Below are 14375 nucleotides of genomic sequence, written 5' to 3' on the forward strand. Positions count from 1 at the left end.
AGTCTGTACAATCTTTGTTACAGCAATGGCTGCTGATAACTCTACTGGTTATGGGCCATTATGGAGACACATTCCAAGGACACACAGAATAGAGATTTTAAAAAACAGGAAAAGCATCTACAAGGAAGTGAAACTTGGTTAATCCTCTTTTGCCAGTCGGATTTATACAAGCCAGAGGACGCAGAAGTCCCAGCACTGGACTGACATCTCCATAGCAGAGAACTGGTGATATTTTTTAAGCCATCATTTGCAGAAGCATCATTCTGCCTCACAGTTCCTGATGTGATGCTTAAAGAAAAGGAATTCTTCCTTACACGTATTTAGTTACCGATATTCCTGGGTTTGATTACATCCTGCCAGTTTTAACCTTCAGTTGCCTGAATACATAGATTATGAGATTACTTAGAATAAATCTGTGTTAGACCTACACGTCTGTCCATTTAAAAAAAAAAATTGATACTGCTGCCTTGTCTGAGTGAGTGGAAATGGGATTACAAATTGCACGATGGTCAGAAATTTCTACACAAGATCAGTTTGACTTTAAGATACCCCAGCAGTAGAGTGGAATTGATGAGTGACCAAATTAAAACAACTCATACTGTTAACTGTACATCAGGTACAGCAATACTGGAACACAGCTGGAATGCCAGATGAGGCATTTTTAAAAGAATATTTTCTGTTTAAACCCTCAGCTAAAATAAACAGAGGGATTGAAAACATCATCATTTCTTCATCTCGTTTCCATGTAGACTGAAGAGCTAGTGTGGTTCTCTTCTGTTATTGGAAAGGATGGGGTACAATAGACTAATGAGGAATATTATACAACTTCTCTTCAACACTCCAGTGCAAAGAAAGAGAGAGAGCTGGGAACCTCTTTTTTGTAACTAACAGTTTTCACATTTCCGATTATATTCTTAATCATGAGGAAAGATGTGGCGTCAGAGAAGCTTTGTGTAACCTGATACAAATCAGAACAGTCCGATTAACATTCATATTTAAGACAGTGACAGACCACATGTTAGTTACCACATGAAGGTACCTTGTGTTTGTTCGGCACAGCCTAGCCATTTTGAAATAAGACTGGCCAGGCTATTGTAAGTACAGTCACAATACACCTGTCATGGGGAACGAACTTAGATCCATTAATGCCTCTCTCAGTGAGAGCCCATTATCATCATCTCCTTTGCAAAGGAATAACTCACAGAAATGTAGCTTGTCATGAGATGTCAAGAGGAGTTGCACAGACTCTGACAACTGCATTACCAATGCAGATTACTGCTGCACAGAGGTTTTCTACTTCTCCCGAGCATAACATTTCTATTTGTCCTGACTCCTGAGCATGAAATTACCAGGTTTCCACTCTGTCTTGCTGGACGATTGCCCTGTCCCAGTTCACAGAGGAATCATGAAGCCTCTGTCAATTGCTCTCTTGCTTTTAATTCTCTCCCACACTTTGTCTTGTTTCTTTGCTCTGCTTGAACCCACATTCTGGTCCCATTGTGACAATCACTCCTGCCCACAAGATCCAAATAGCCTTCCTGATCGATGAAGGTGACAACAGGCCACTTGTCCCCAGTCTGTTCTCCTGTACTGCGAAAAGTGCAAATGACACCAGCTCCCAGGGGCAGCCCTCCCTCTCAAATGAAAGCAACCTGGATAATCAAGCTCTGCCTAGCAACCTGCAACAAAGACATAACCCAAAAAGTCTCAGATAGGAGAGTGTGATAAGGAATGGTAGTATTCCTTCAGTCTGTGTTTTAAAGTTATGTGTTTTAAGAGTAATACAAATCAATTATAACAAAACTCCATCCACATGTTAAAGTCTTAATCTAATTTTATATTACGGGCCCTAAGAATACTTCCCCCAGGTGCCAGTGTGCCTTGGTATCAAGTATAGCTGACTGAGATTTTGGGAAGTTTTCATAACACTCCTTGTCACTAAACAATCCTGTCTTCTAAAATGTATTAAAGCTGGACTCCGCTGTTAGTCATTTCTCTGGGCTAGAAGAGAACACATCATTGAACTCTGGGACTCAGGAGACCAGGATTCAGTACCTGGCTTGGACAGTGACCTCATATGCAGGGGTGCTGGAACTAGCGGGGCTAGGGGTGCAGCAGCACCCCCAGACTTGAAGTAGTTTCCATCATACACAGGGTTTACAGTTTTGTTCAATGGCTCTCAGCACCCTCTCTATAAAAATTGTTCCAACATCACTGCTCATATGTGACCCTGGGCAAGTTGCTCAATCTCTCTGTACCTCAGGTCCCTATCTGCAAACTCAGGATAAATAATACTTCCTCTCTCCCAGCCTTTATCTGCATTGTCTAGTTAGATTGTAAGCTCTTCGGGGAAAGTGCCGTTCCTTACTATGCGTATGTACAGCACTCGTCACAATGGGGCCCTCCACCTGAGTCTGAGGCCCCATGCACTACTGAATGAATACGAGTTAAGAATATGAATAATAAACAATAAGATCAACGGGGACCGCATCTTTAAGATAAGTGGGACTTACTGAGCACTCAGTTTGTCTGGCAACCACACATTTTAAATCTAAGTTATAGTGTGAACCAAAAATAATCATTCCATGCTAATATTCTTATACTTTAACTTACCAATAATAGATTTTGATCAGTGCAGAAGGCCACAGGAGAAAGGATGCTACAAATGCCAGAATGGGGATAGCCAGAGTGCCTCCTGCTATAACAAACATGTTTAACACATCAAGGTCCATGTTGTTCTTTAAGGCTCTACCTCACCTGCATATGTCAAATAAGAATAGTGAATGAAGGAAAGGCTGCCAAGATAAGAGGAAGGCATTAAACATACAACAGATATTGTAATATACAACAGATATTGGTCAGGAATACAGAAAATTGTTTTCAGTTTTAAAACCCTATTTCTTCCAAACCTAAAAACTGCACTCTCATCTTCTCTGATCGAAGTTAAAGACAGCTGGTCATAATTTAGTTGCTACGGCACTTTGCAAAACATAAATTCTCGCCCCCTCCCTACCATCATGCTATCCCGAATCTGAAGACTGGGGTAAGAAAGCTCTGACTAAGCATTCATTTAACCCAATTAGCCTTCCTATCCTCCATACCAAGTCTGAGATTCACAGCATACAATATCAGACCTAAAATTCAACCTCATGTGTCCTGGGTCAGACTTATTTCTGCTTTAGACAGGCAGCTGTTAATCAAGGAGCAGAGCCTCTTAAAGGTCTCAAGAAAGTCTGGGAAGGACACCTGGCATAGCGTTCTTTGTGTACAGGCCCTCGGAAGCCTCAAATTGGTCCCCTTCTCTGAGAAAATACCAGAGCATTCAAATCCTCATACTAGACTGAAAATATATTGTTCCCAAGAGCTATGTTAAAAGGGCCCCTGCCAGAACCTCAGAGTGCTCCAAATGCAAGATATCAAAGAACTTCCATGTTCTGGGATTGCTAATACAAATTGCTTTTCAAATGCAATCGTCTGTATAGTATAATGTGGGATTCCTTTATTTCTATACTCTCATCACTAAACAGCATGCATGCACTTTACTACTGAAGGATTAAACCCTGTCACACAGACATCCTGGGCATATCCCTTAATTCCTGATGCTGAACATCTGCCGTACCATCCATTTCTCAGTGCTAGCCTCCTCACAAGAATGAATCATAAATCCAAGCATATTTAAATTCAAGGTTCACTAACCACCCATCTCCCAATGCTACTGCTCAACTTCTCACAATAGGGCCCATGGATAAACCTACTTCTGTTTGCTCCAGATGGGTTTGATTATTTTGAGGTGTTACAATAGTTGCTACAGCTGGTATAGTACATTGCCGAACAGGAACCAAACACTGTATTTATAATCTATTCTGAACTGGAGCTGTACTACTGGGCCATCTTTTATATTAAAATTCAGAAACATATTTAAAAATATAATGGCTAAGCTTAGCTGGGGGAAAGCGTGCTGAAGAAAATGTTCTGTTTGAGCACAGCTAAGGAACAGGGACAGTCTAATTTCCAAGGGCATTATCCCAGAAGTGCCCCAGGCACTTTCCCTACTCAGGGCCATATTGTGAATGTGTAAAAGGTTGAAAAAAGTATGTAAAGGCTCCCCTCCCTTTACCCTTGTGCAGGAGAACAGCACACTCCCAGCCTGTATCCTCTCCAGACAGGAGGATGTAGGATCTCTAGTAATTCAGTGGTGCTATAACACCTAGAGGTGTGAGCTCCCCCCACCCCCACTTTATGGCCTAGCATAAGGAGTTTGTGGGAGAAGGCAGGGAGCACACACTGCACGCTTTCAGGGGATATAGCAACAGCTATACTCCACCATTGCTCCTGGAGGCAATGTGCCAGCTTTGGGTACTGTGCCTTAGAGCAGTGTTTTTCAAAGTACAGGTCGCGACCCAATACCGGGTCGTGGAATGTCAGGCACTGGGGCCTTGCTGGTTCAAATTATAACAAAGGAGCTCTAAAGGGCCACGCAGCAGGGACTTGGAGAGGAGAGAGCTAGGGGATGAGCAGGAACTGGGGAGGGGAGCAAGTTGGGACTTGCAGGGCTGCTGCAGGCATCTGCCCCAGCCCCGGAGCTCGCTGCTGCCGGCCGGGAGAGGGACCCTTCCCCAGGAGCTCCGTGCAGAGAGAGAGAGAGAGGCCCTTCCCCTCCGTGCTGCCTACCGGCAGGGGGAGAGAGGGGCCTCTTCCCCCAGACCTCTCGGTTCTGCCTGTTGGCAGGTGGAGAGAGAGACCCCTCCCCCGGAGCTCCATGCTACCGGCGGGGAGAAGGCTGGGGAGAGTCCTCTGGTCCCAGCCCTAGGGCAATCTGCCTGCACACCAAACTCCTCATCCCTGGCCCCACCCCAGAGCCCACACCCCCACCCAGCGTCCTCACCCCCCCGCATCCCAACCCTCTGCTCTGCCCAGCCCAGAGCCCCCTCCTACATCCTGAACTCCTCATCCCCAGCACCACCCTAGAGCCCTCACCCCCAGACAGAGCCCTCACTCCCACACCCCACCCTCTGCCCTACCCTGGGCCACCTCCCACACTCCTTACCATAAGCTTACTAAGGCTAGTGTTAGTTATGTAAAGTGGGTTAAGCTGGAATGTATTGCAATATTATGATTTTATGAAAACTCTAGTCAAAAGATATAATTATGTTGGGTCACGGGCAACAACAATTTTCTTCAACCACTGCCTTAGAGTTTCTGCTTGGCCAAGGCACTTCCCCATTTTGCCACCTCATGCACTATTTAGCTGTTGCTTGGCTGTAGATCTCACAAGTAGCACATTTAACTGTGAGGCTGGCTTTGTTAACTTAGACAGTAGGTGGGTGTGCAGCAGATGGAGAACATTGACTATAACGTCTTTCAAAAAGACATTAATTTATTGAAAAACACCCCACTCTCTGATTAGAATTTAAACATAACAATCAGAGTCTTTAAAAGCAGGGCTTACTGTTCAGAAAAGCCTCTTCCTCCTGGGTACAGCTGCCACAGGCCACCGGTACCGATGATGTTCTGAAACAATTAAAAAAGAAAAAAGTAAATTATATTCCAGTGCTTTTTTCTTTCATATTTAGTAGAGAGATGCTGTTCATTTCTGCTGTTTGAACCATCAGCAGCACTTCAAAGTACAAGGTCACTACCCCCTGTTCAACCTTTCCCATTTTATATCACTTCATGTAATAAAATAATATCAAGACACTAGTTCCAAGCATGTACAAAGTGCAAGTCAACACGCAGGACAAACACTGAAAAAGAGTGAGAAGATTAAAGCATTCTGAGCCAACTGAAAGAATCCACTTAACAGTAGGATCTACCTCATCAAGCCCAAGCATTAGGAAATTTAACAATAATAGCTTGGCTGAACTGAAGGAAACAAGGAAGACGGAAACTTAGGATCACAACTATCATTAAAAAAATTAATACAATTAAATCACATTAACTAAAACTCAGTCAGGTTCCCGCTATTCCTATTTATTTGAAACCCTCTTCCCCAAAAATTTTATATTGCCCCAAAACCTTTTGATAAATGGGGCTGTAATGTATTAGAGAGATGGACGTTTCTTTGTACTCCTACAATAACAGATTGAGCTATCTTGATGAGTTACTCAGTCAGCAGCTCTAGATAAAGTATCATTCAAGTTACAGAACACACGGAAAGACATTTAATGCACAAACAGCATTTGATTTATGTCTATTGTAGGGTCTGAAAGCCTGGTTCAGAGTTCCAGTTATTTCATGTGATTCCCTTTAAAAAGGGGTGTGCTGGCTGGGGCAGCAACCAGGAAGTGTATTATTTGTTCCAATTGGCTGTTCTGCATTAGAGTTCAACAAGCAAAGATGTTTACCAGCTTCCTGTCTGCAGTCTGTTCTTGGGGTAAGCCATGGCAGCTGTTACAACTCATATGATTAAATATTCCCAATGAGCATTACACTATTCAAGTAAACATGTCCCTCGTAAACCAAATGCGTCTGACAAATCTGAATAGAAATATTGTATGCCTTTCTCGCAAGCTCTAATATAACACATGTATGTATACATGCAGGTACAGAACGACATGTGCATGTTTTCTCTTTCCATTCCGGATATAAGACTGATGTAATTTGAAATTTCAAATCTAAATCGGGGCAAAAATACAAAATACTAATGTTTCCATTACTATAGCATTGGGTTTTATTCTTCATTCACTGCCACCAAAGTAACTCTACTGCCTTCAACTGACTTACTCCCAATTTATACCACTGTAAATAAACATTTAAGGTAGTTTTATTTAAAAAGAATAAATTGCTGGTTTTTGTGCAGTTTGAATTTTCAGCCAAGTAGAGGTAGACACAAATCACAAGTAAAAGATTAATCATCCAGTCAATAAGAACTGCATCATTCATTCATCATTTTCAAACATAATTAAAAATAAGAATTAAGAATCTGAATCAATGTAAGTTAAACTATACAATTGCTTAAATAAATGTGTAATAAATTAAATAGCGTAAGCTCCTGGTTAGCAAAAAGAAGTACCAAATTTAGTGTAAAAGCTTTATTTAGTTGCAAACCAACATATTTTAATGGTTACCTACCAATGAGAATCAAACTTGCTTTAGGAAAATAGAAAGTACACGATTTAAATTGATGGCTTAAAAAAAGGTTTCCTGCTTGCTGATTAAAATCATGATTAAAATCAGTGATTTACATTGCTTTGATTTAAATCAATCCACCCTATTTACTCCTGAGGGCATTCTGCACCAAAACATTATAAATTCTGCACACAATATTTTAAAATTCTGCAAAATTCTGCAAGTTTTTTATGTCAATAAATAAATGCAGAGGCTCCAGCATGGCAGTGGGGAGCACAGGCCTCTGGCTGCACAAAGGTGGGGAAAATCACCCTGCAGGCCCCTCACCCCTGGGACATGGACTCAGCGGTGAGGCTGTACACGACCCTTACGCAGCACAAGGCCTGGGTCTGCCCCAGAAACACCCTGGGGCCCTGCCCCTTTGCGCCATGTGCACCAGGTGTGGGCACGCAGGCTCAACCAGGCAGGATCCAAGTGTGGAGTGGCTCAGTGTCAGGGGATCCAGGTGTGGTGTGACAGGATTCTGTGTGGGACAGTCTGGATGCAGGCAGCTCAGTGGGGGGGGCGGTTTGGTGTGGGGGGATCTGGATGCACACAGGCTTGTTGGGGGAGGTTCCAGGTGCAGGGGCAATGGGACTCTGCAAAGGCTTCCAGGTGAAGGTGGTTGGGGATCAGCGGAGGGATCTGGGTGTGGAGGTCATAGTGGGGGAGGGGGGATGTCTCAGTGCTGTGGGAGTTGGGTTTGGTGGGGTGGGTAGTGGTCTGGGTGCAGGGATAGGGGTCCGGAGGCAGGGGGTCTGCGTGCAGGGGGACTGCAGATGCAGGGGTTGAGGTTCAGTGGGATGGGGTTCGGGTATGGAGGGCTAGGGGAGTTCTGGATGTACATGGTGAGGCTTGGCAGGGGTGTCTGGGTATGGGAGGTCCGGATGCATGAGCATTGGGTGTATGGGGGAGCAGCTTCCCATACAGTGACCCCTCCCCCCACAGTTGAGGACCAATGGGGGCAGGAAGCAGGGTAGGATGCTGAGCTTCCTGCAGCTGGGGGAGGTTTCTGGGGGTGGGTGTGACACAGCCCCAGACACTCCTTGCAGGGGAAGAGGAAGTTGTTTCCTCTCCTGCCTCCAGCCCAGCTAGGACCAGCAGCTGATCCTGGCTCAGGGTGGGAGCTACTGGCTGGGGTGTCCCTAGCCCCGTGGTAATTTACCTCTCTGCCAGCTGATCCGGGTGCATGAAATGATGTACCTGCTCTCCTAGGGAGTGGTGCATGACTGCTCTTGCAGCTTTCCTTTGGCCTTGGCTACACTGGCGCTGTACAGCGCTGCAACTTGCTGCGCTCAGGGGTGTGAAAACGTCCCCCTCCCCCGAGTGCAGCGCTGTAAAGTGCCAGTGTAATCAGCGCCTGCAGCGCTGCACGCTCGCTCGCAGCGCTGCACGCTACTCCCCTCGGAGAGGTGGAGTACTTACAGTGCTGCGAGAGAGCTCTCGCAGCGCTGGCGGCGCGACTACACTCGCGCTTCACAGCGCTGCCGCGGCAGCGCTGTGAATTGCCAAGTGTAGCCAAGGCCTTTGTTTCCCTGTCAGGAAGTAATTTTTCTGCGGGAAAGCGAAGAAATCTGCGGGGGACATGAAGGGTGGTGCAGAATTCCCCCAGCAGTACCTATTGCATTCCCTAGATTCTGGGGAGGGTGGTTCTCTCCCCAGCCGTCTGGGGCTGTGACAATAGGCAAGAACTATCACAGCCCACCACTCCTTCACCTTGCCTCACACCCCGTATGCTGGGAGGGGCAAGGAGGGCAGCATAAAATCATACAAGCAAAACCATATAGAGAAAATTAATTCTACACATCAACCCCCAAACCGCAGGTAACAGTGGCACTGATTCAGACTAGCAATCTACTTAAATGTCTTTTACCCTCCAGAAAGTGTCTTGTTGACTGTGTTGTTTTTTTTTTTTAAAGAATAGAATTAAAAAGGCAACAAAAATTTTATAGCAGGAGCAAACTTGGCTTCCTGCACCACATGTCATGCCAGCAGGGACCAGGAAGAGTGTGGAAGCAGCAAACTTAGCCCTTAGAGAAAGGATGCACTTTGTTTTGTTCTTCAGCAGCCACCTCAGGTGGCTAGGTCGTGTTTTTTAGCCCACAGTAACACCTAAGCGCTTAACAAAGACAAAATAACATTACTACTATTAAAAAGGCAACACAACAAAAAAAAAAAAAAAGAGGATGCTAATTTAACCAGCACAGAAACACAACAAGCAACATTTTGATTCTGTCAAAATTCAATTAAAACAAAAGCCAAAACCCATGACTTGCACTCATTAACAGCTGCACGTCACTGGATCACAATCTGTTCTCAAAGGCTAAATTATCCCAACGAGAGCTTTGTAACCAAGTGTTGTTTGCATAGCAACATATGGGAGAAAAAACACACCACTCTGGGCTTCTACAGTGCCTTCCTCGCAAGGTCCTCAAAGCACTTCCTAAACATTAATTAGGCAAGCCTAGAATACAATACCAACGCAAGGTGGGTAACCATGACATTCATATGCAAAATGGAAACACTGACGTTTACAATGAGCTAGCAGCAGAGCTGGGACTAGAACCTAGGAGTGCTGCTGCCCAGGTTTGAGCTAACCACTGGACCACATGCCTCTAAGATTAAAGCATTCTGTAGAAAGGGATTCAAAATAAAACCCTGTCATCCCAAATGTCTTACTGCTGCCAGAAACAGCACATATGTGAGTGACAGAAGTAACGTAGGTGGTGAAACAGGACTTAAATCGTTCAAGAGAAGTTCCAGATAGTCCCACAGAATTTACCCAATAGCCCCTTCATCCAAAATAATCTAATGAATAATTATCAAAAGCAGAAGGAAGAGCAAGGAAATTTATAACCAAGCATTCGTCAGGTCAAAAATCATTATTCCCCACTTGAACTCAATTAATTGGACAACCTGTTCAAATGTAAAAATGTAAGTTTCAAAAGTACAAAAGCTGCTACTTACTGAAACATAAGAGTATGGCAGAATAACTGCATTTCAGCAGCACTGTTAGCCAAAAGACTGACTGGTTAGTCTGAATGAGTTTTAAATCCTTGTCTATAGTCTGTCTTGTTCCTTGCTGGCACGCAAATTGGTATAAGAGAATTCTTGGGGTATAAATCAAATGTTTATTTTGATTTTAACAAGTTAATCCCAAATAGGCTTCAAAAACAGCACACTGTGTGGCACAATTAAAACAGAGATGCCTCCTCACCAAAACTAAATTCATCTGAACTAGTTTAATATTGTTTATGAGATCCAAGGGGGGGGGGATTCAAATCCAAATCAGTAAAGTACCAGAGCAGCATGCACAGAGCACTGATACTTTTCATTTAGTATCACCAGTTTTTGTACAATGTGTCTTGGGGAATGTTACATAACCTACACAGCAAACTCCTTTTGATGAAATGGTGTTTAGCATACAGAGGATAATACACACCGCTGGGAGTATTGACATACCAAACAATTTTTGAATTCAGAAGCTAAAAACGTAGGTGAGAATTTAGAGCTCAATTCAGCAAGGGAAGAAAAAAATCCATCTTGTATGCTGCACGAATCTGTGCAAGGTCATGGGGGACTTTCTTTCTGTAGAAATCACATATATATCTTCATTAAACAGGCCCGCTGAACTTTAATGTAGCCATTATCAGTAAAGAACTGTGTCTGTAAAAATCAAAATCATTTTGGATATAGTCTATATTTAGCTTAATGTTACTTGGGTCCAAAGCACTCCATTTCTGATTTACATGGCAATAGATTTTTAAATTCAAAATACTGAAAGTTAAAAAAAATTAAATGCATCTTATTTTTATTTGAAATATTAATAGAGAAGAAACAACATAATACAAATGTAAGACCCCACTGAGGAATTTTCAGGCTATGATAAACCACAATAGCAGAGAGTCTGTCACCAGAACCCCAACCTGAACTAGCTAATAACACCAGAAAAATTGAAGTTTCTCTTTGAAACCATCTTCTGCTTAGAATGCCATATATATAAGAAATAATTTGATGTACCATTTTGATACTACTATAATTTATGCCAGCTGTTCTGACTTTTCACACACGTGCTATGCTCCGCAGTCTTTCAGAAGCCATATAATTGTATAATGTAAATTAAAATCTATTAATATTTGAAATGCGATGGAGGGAACTGCTTGTCCAGGAGCCACTTAGCTATCCTGCTTAATCCAGTCCTGAGAGGGATGGAATTAAGAAATGCAACTGTTAGACTTTATTTACAGACTGCTTCAAGACCAATACATAGTTTTTTCTGAGTTTGATAGTCTCTGTATCTTTGACCTGTTTTTATTTTGTGAAACACAAGAGATACAAACTGAAATAATAATTTGGATGCAGTTTCTAGCCCAGTTTTTTACTATCAGTTATCAAACCACAGCAACAACTGATTACTGGTACTTGTCAACAGCATGGTTAAAACACCGTTGAAAAGCTTAACTGGTACTGGCTGTGATTCCAACAATAGCAGCTGGCTTAAAGACACAGAGAAAAGTCCCCTTCTTTCTTCCAAATCCAAAAATAATCTCCATCCCTTATGTATCTGCATATACATCAGCATCTATAAACGCACATTTTAAGCGGTCTACACAAGTTGTGTAATTTCCCTATTCATTTCATTTGTATATCTGAAGTTATCATTGCTCATATATGAGAAGATATGAATGTGAAAGGCTGGGGAAGAGATTGTATGCTTTCCCCCAAATAAATCAAAAGAATGGCTCCAACCTAACCAGATTCTGAATTTCTTTCCAAGTATATAGACATTGATCAAAGTAGCATTTAGACTACACCATCTGATACGCATAGAATTTCATTTTGGAAGAAGGCAGGTTCTTCCAAATAATAGACATGGATACCACTTTGCTTTTCCAATGTTAAAAATCAAGAGAGACATTTTTATGTGGCTATTTATCTACTTTCGAATTAAAAATAGTTACAGTGAGAACTTAAAAACTTTTTTTTAAAATACCGGAACTGTATAGGTGCTCATGAAGATCCACTGATTTGTTAAAATATGAAAGACATACATATATACAACACACATACTCCCTCTTGATTAAATTGTCCTATTACTTCTAAATGAAGCTAAAATGGTTCAGACACAATACAGTAAGCAATACATAACTAACAAATCCTTCCTGACATATCAGATTTCTCATCTGCATCTACAATGACCAGACAGCAAGTGTGAAAAATCAGGAGGGGGGGGAATAGGTTGCCTATATAAGATAAAGCCCTTAATATCAGGATGGTCCCAATAATATTGGGACATCTGGTCAGCTTAGCTGCATCAGAAATTTCCACTAGCCTTCCTCCAATCTGGCATTGTCCTTCATTAAAGTCTTAGATCATAAAGCAGCAAAATCCCCCTCCCCTTTAGGCTTAAAAGTCACAGATTAGTAACAACTCTTCCTTTTCAAAAAGGAAACACTAAAACACACTATTTTAAATCCTGGCCCAAATTTTGAGATCTCGGAGATGAAAATTCTGCATTACACATATCTTACTCTGTTATAGAAGACGCTCAGTGTTGTTTCCACTGGTGCTCAGGAGGTCATGTGTAGGTACTTTGGTTTATACTGAGTACATCAACAGACTGCCCTGTATTAAAATAGATTAGGAATTTTCCACTGAAAACAATCCCCCAAAATGCTTTTGATTCTCCCAGATAGAAATGTGCCTTATACCCTATAAACTCAAGAGAAATCCCACTCACTGTGCTCATTGCTCTCTGAAATAAATATTTAAACTCAATTTAAAACTCCTGCAAGCTTAAACATTCTGTGCCTGTCATTCTGATGGCTAGAGAGCATTCAACAAACTTCACCAGTAAACCATTTTACTTACAAAGCCTACAGTTTTATGCCTGGTTCATATCTGAAGTGGCACAGGGATCTGTGCAAAAATCTTGTTTTAAAAAATTCAAATAAGCCAATTCCTGAGACCCACATTAGAGAAGAACCAAGAAAATCCCTGCAGCCCACAAGAGAGGTTGGGGCACTAAAGAATTCACAGGCCCTTCTTCTTGCTAGAACCACAATTTAGGCAATAAAACGAACACCTAACATTGTTCAACAGTCCGGCAATACCAGTGATGTCTCATCACAGGTGTAAATTCACAGATAGACAAACCTGGTGTTAGTTCTTATATAATTGTGGTAAATTCCTGAGAACAGTCATGCTGACTCAGGACATGATAGCTAGGGGAAATGTTCTAGAACAGAATCCCATCTAGTTCCACCTTTCCTGTAAGATCGCCCCCGTCCCAGTAATGATGTTTTACAATGATTTAGCACAACAAAGCGCTTTACACTCCACACGCGGGTGAGGTCACATCAAAGCACCCAGCCGAAAGGCAGCTACTTCTGGGGAGGAGCGTGGCTGTTGCTAGGCGAAGTGCCCTGCTGGGACCTTTACCGCCTCTGCAGAGTAACCAGGTCCAGGTCATGCATGTGCGGAGTCCGATTGTATTGCGGTGCCCGGACCGGAGGCAGGGACGATGCCTCTAATGTGCCCGGGGGGGTGGGGGGGGCAGGTGAATTTGCGCTCGGGTGGCCACATGCTGCCCAGGCCCGGCTCCCGTCAGGCTTCAGAAGAGCCACATACCCTGACGCTCCGGGATTTGCCCCCCGGCTGCACCGGCAGCTCCTCTCCCCGCCCTTCCCCCAGCCCTGATCGCTGACACTGCGCCTCAAGCCCCGGCACCGGCACCAGCCAGGCTGCCCCCAGCTGTTTCCGCCGCCGCCTGCATCCCCTCCCGGCCGCTGCAGCAGCATCCTCCCCGGCACCCCCATCCACGGCCTCCTAGCTCAGCCCGTCCTCACCCGCCCGGGCTCTCCGGCTCCGCCGCGGCGTCCCCCCGGGGCCGGCCCTGCAGCAGCTGCCCCGCTCCGCTCGCGACGCCTCCTTCGGCTGTGGCTGCCCCGGGCTGCAGCCCCACAACTGCAGCGCGGGCTGCTTCTGTCTCTCTCTCCCTGCACCTTAAAGGCAGGGAGCACGGGAGCCTCCCCCTCCGACAGAAAATGCTCTGGCTCAGTCTGAGCAGCAGCCTGCCCAGCCCCCCGGGCCAATGGAATGTGTCTTTATAAAGCTCCATCGCTTTATCCACTGTTCGAGCTTCTCTGCCTTAGCCAAGGGCTGGTGCATGGGACATAACGCACAGATACGGGCTACCGGCTCTTGGCATGCACCCCAGGGGGTCAGTGATTAAGGGTCCATCATGCTGCACTGGGTCTGCATTTGGA

At 44.0% G+C, this 14375-nt stretch overlaps 1 protein-coding gene across 4 annotated transcripts in view; it reads right to left on the reverse strand.

The window, feature by feature from the left end:
* Positions 1-14088, reverse strand: part of ABHD6 (abhydrolase domain containing 6) — a 35557-nt gene extending 21469 nt beyond the window's left edge. For all 4 annotated transcript variants that reach the window (XR_002909377.2, XR_002909375.1, XM_024220899.3 and 1 more), the window contains exons 1-3: positions 13956-14088; positions 5450-5511; positions 2614-2757 (exon numbers count right to left, since the gene is read on the reverse strand). Coding sequence is in view for 2 of the 4 variants with exons in the window: in XM_024220899.3 (XP_024076667.1) it covers positions 2614-2732 (119 nt within the window). In the remaining 2 variants the exon portion in view is untranslated. The remainder of the gene's footprint in view (positions 1-2613; positions 2758-5449; positions 5512-13955) is intronic.
* Between the last annotated feature and the right edge of the window lie 287 nt (positions 14089-14375).

Source organism: Terrapene carolina, unplaced genomic scaffold (assembly GCF_002925995.2).
Source record: "Terrapene carolina triunguis isolate 2854851 unplaced genomic scaffold, T_m_triunguis-2.0 Scaffold89, whole genome shotgun sequence".
Classification (NCBI taxonomy): Eukaryota; Metazoa; Chordata; order Testudines; family Emydidae; genus Terrapene; species Terrapene triunguis.